The sequence below is a fragment of the Nestor notabilis genome, unplaced genomic scaffold (assembly GCF_000696875.1).
Source record: "Nestor notabilis isolate BGI_N333 unplaced genomic scaffold, ASM69687v1 scaffold17577, whole genome shotgun sequence".
NCBI lineage: Eukaryota > Metazoa > Chordata > Aves > Psittaciformes > Psittacidae > Nestor > Nestor notabilis.
In genome coordinates, this window is record NW_009937091.1 from 645 (window position 1) to 1,220 (window position 576).

At 60.8% G+C, this 576-nt stretch overlaps 1 protein-coding gene across 1 annotated transcript in view; it reads right to left on the reverse strand.

Annotated features, from left to right (window-relative positions):
* Positions 1-3: 3 nt before the first annotated feature.
* LOC104408918 (myosin light chain kinase 2, skeletal/cardiac muscle-like) overlaps positions 4-576 on the reverse strand; it is a gene marked incomplete at its 5' end in the record, with an annotated part of 2,984 nt that continues 2,411 nt past the window's right edge. Inside the window, one exon of the mRNA XM_010018658.1 lies at positions 4-84. Within this exon, the coding sequence (XP_010016960.1) occupies positions 4-84 (81 nt within the window). The remainder of the gene's footprint in view (positions 85-576) is intronic.

Below are 576 nucleotides of genomic sequence, written 5' to 3' on the forward strand. Positions count from 1 at the left end.
TGCTCAGACACCCAGCGCCGTCAGTGACCCCGAGCTGGTGATCTTCTTGAAGCGGTTGGCAGCGCACACCCCAATGAAGTTTTTCTGTGAAGGGGAAGCAGGGGCTGCAGCTCCAGAGGCTGAGCCAGACCCTGCACCTGGGGCTGGGGAGAAGGGGGCGGCCAAGCGGGCACAGCCAGGGCACATGGGGTTGGAACACAGGGCTAATGCTGGGGCTCATCCCCTACACTGTCCTGGTACTGCTCCTGCCCCTAAAAGGTGCTCTTGGAATGGGCTCAGGGGAGATGACCATGAAGAAACCAACATTGGTGGGGGCCGCACCATAGGGGCAACCACACAAGCTGGGGAGCCCTTTCTCTAAGCTTAAGGGTCATAGAATAATTCGGGTTGGAAGGGACCTTCAAAGGTCCAGCACCCTGCAATGAGCAGGGTCCCCAGAGCTTGTGTCACACCATGACATAGACCCATCCATGTCCCGGAAGCCACTCACCAGGGCAGGCAGAGGCAGGCAGCCCCCCAGCACCACTGACCCCCCCCGCACCTTCCCGCCCCCCCGCCTGACTCCTTTCTTGAGCA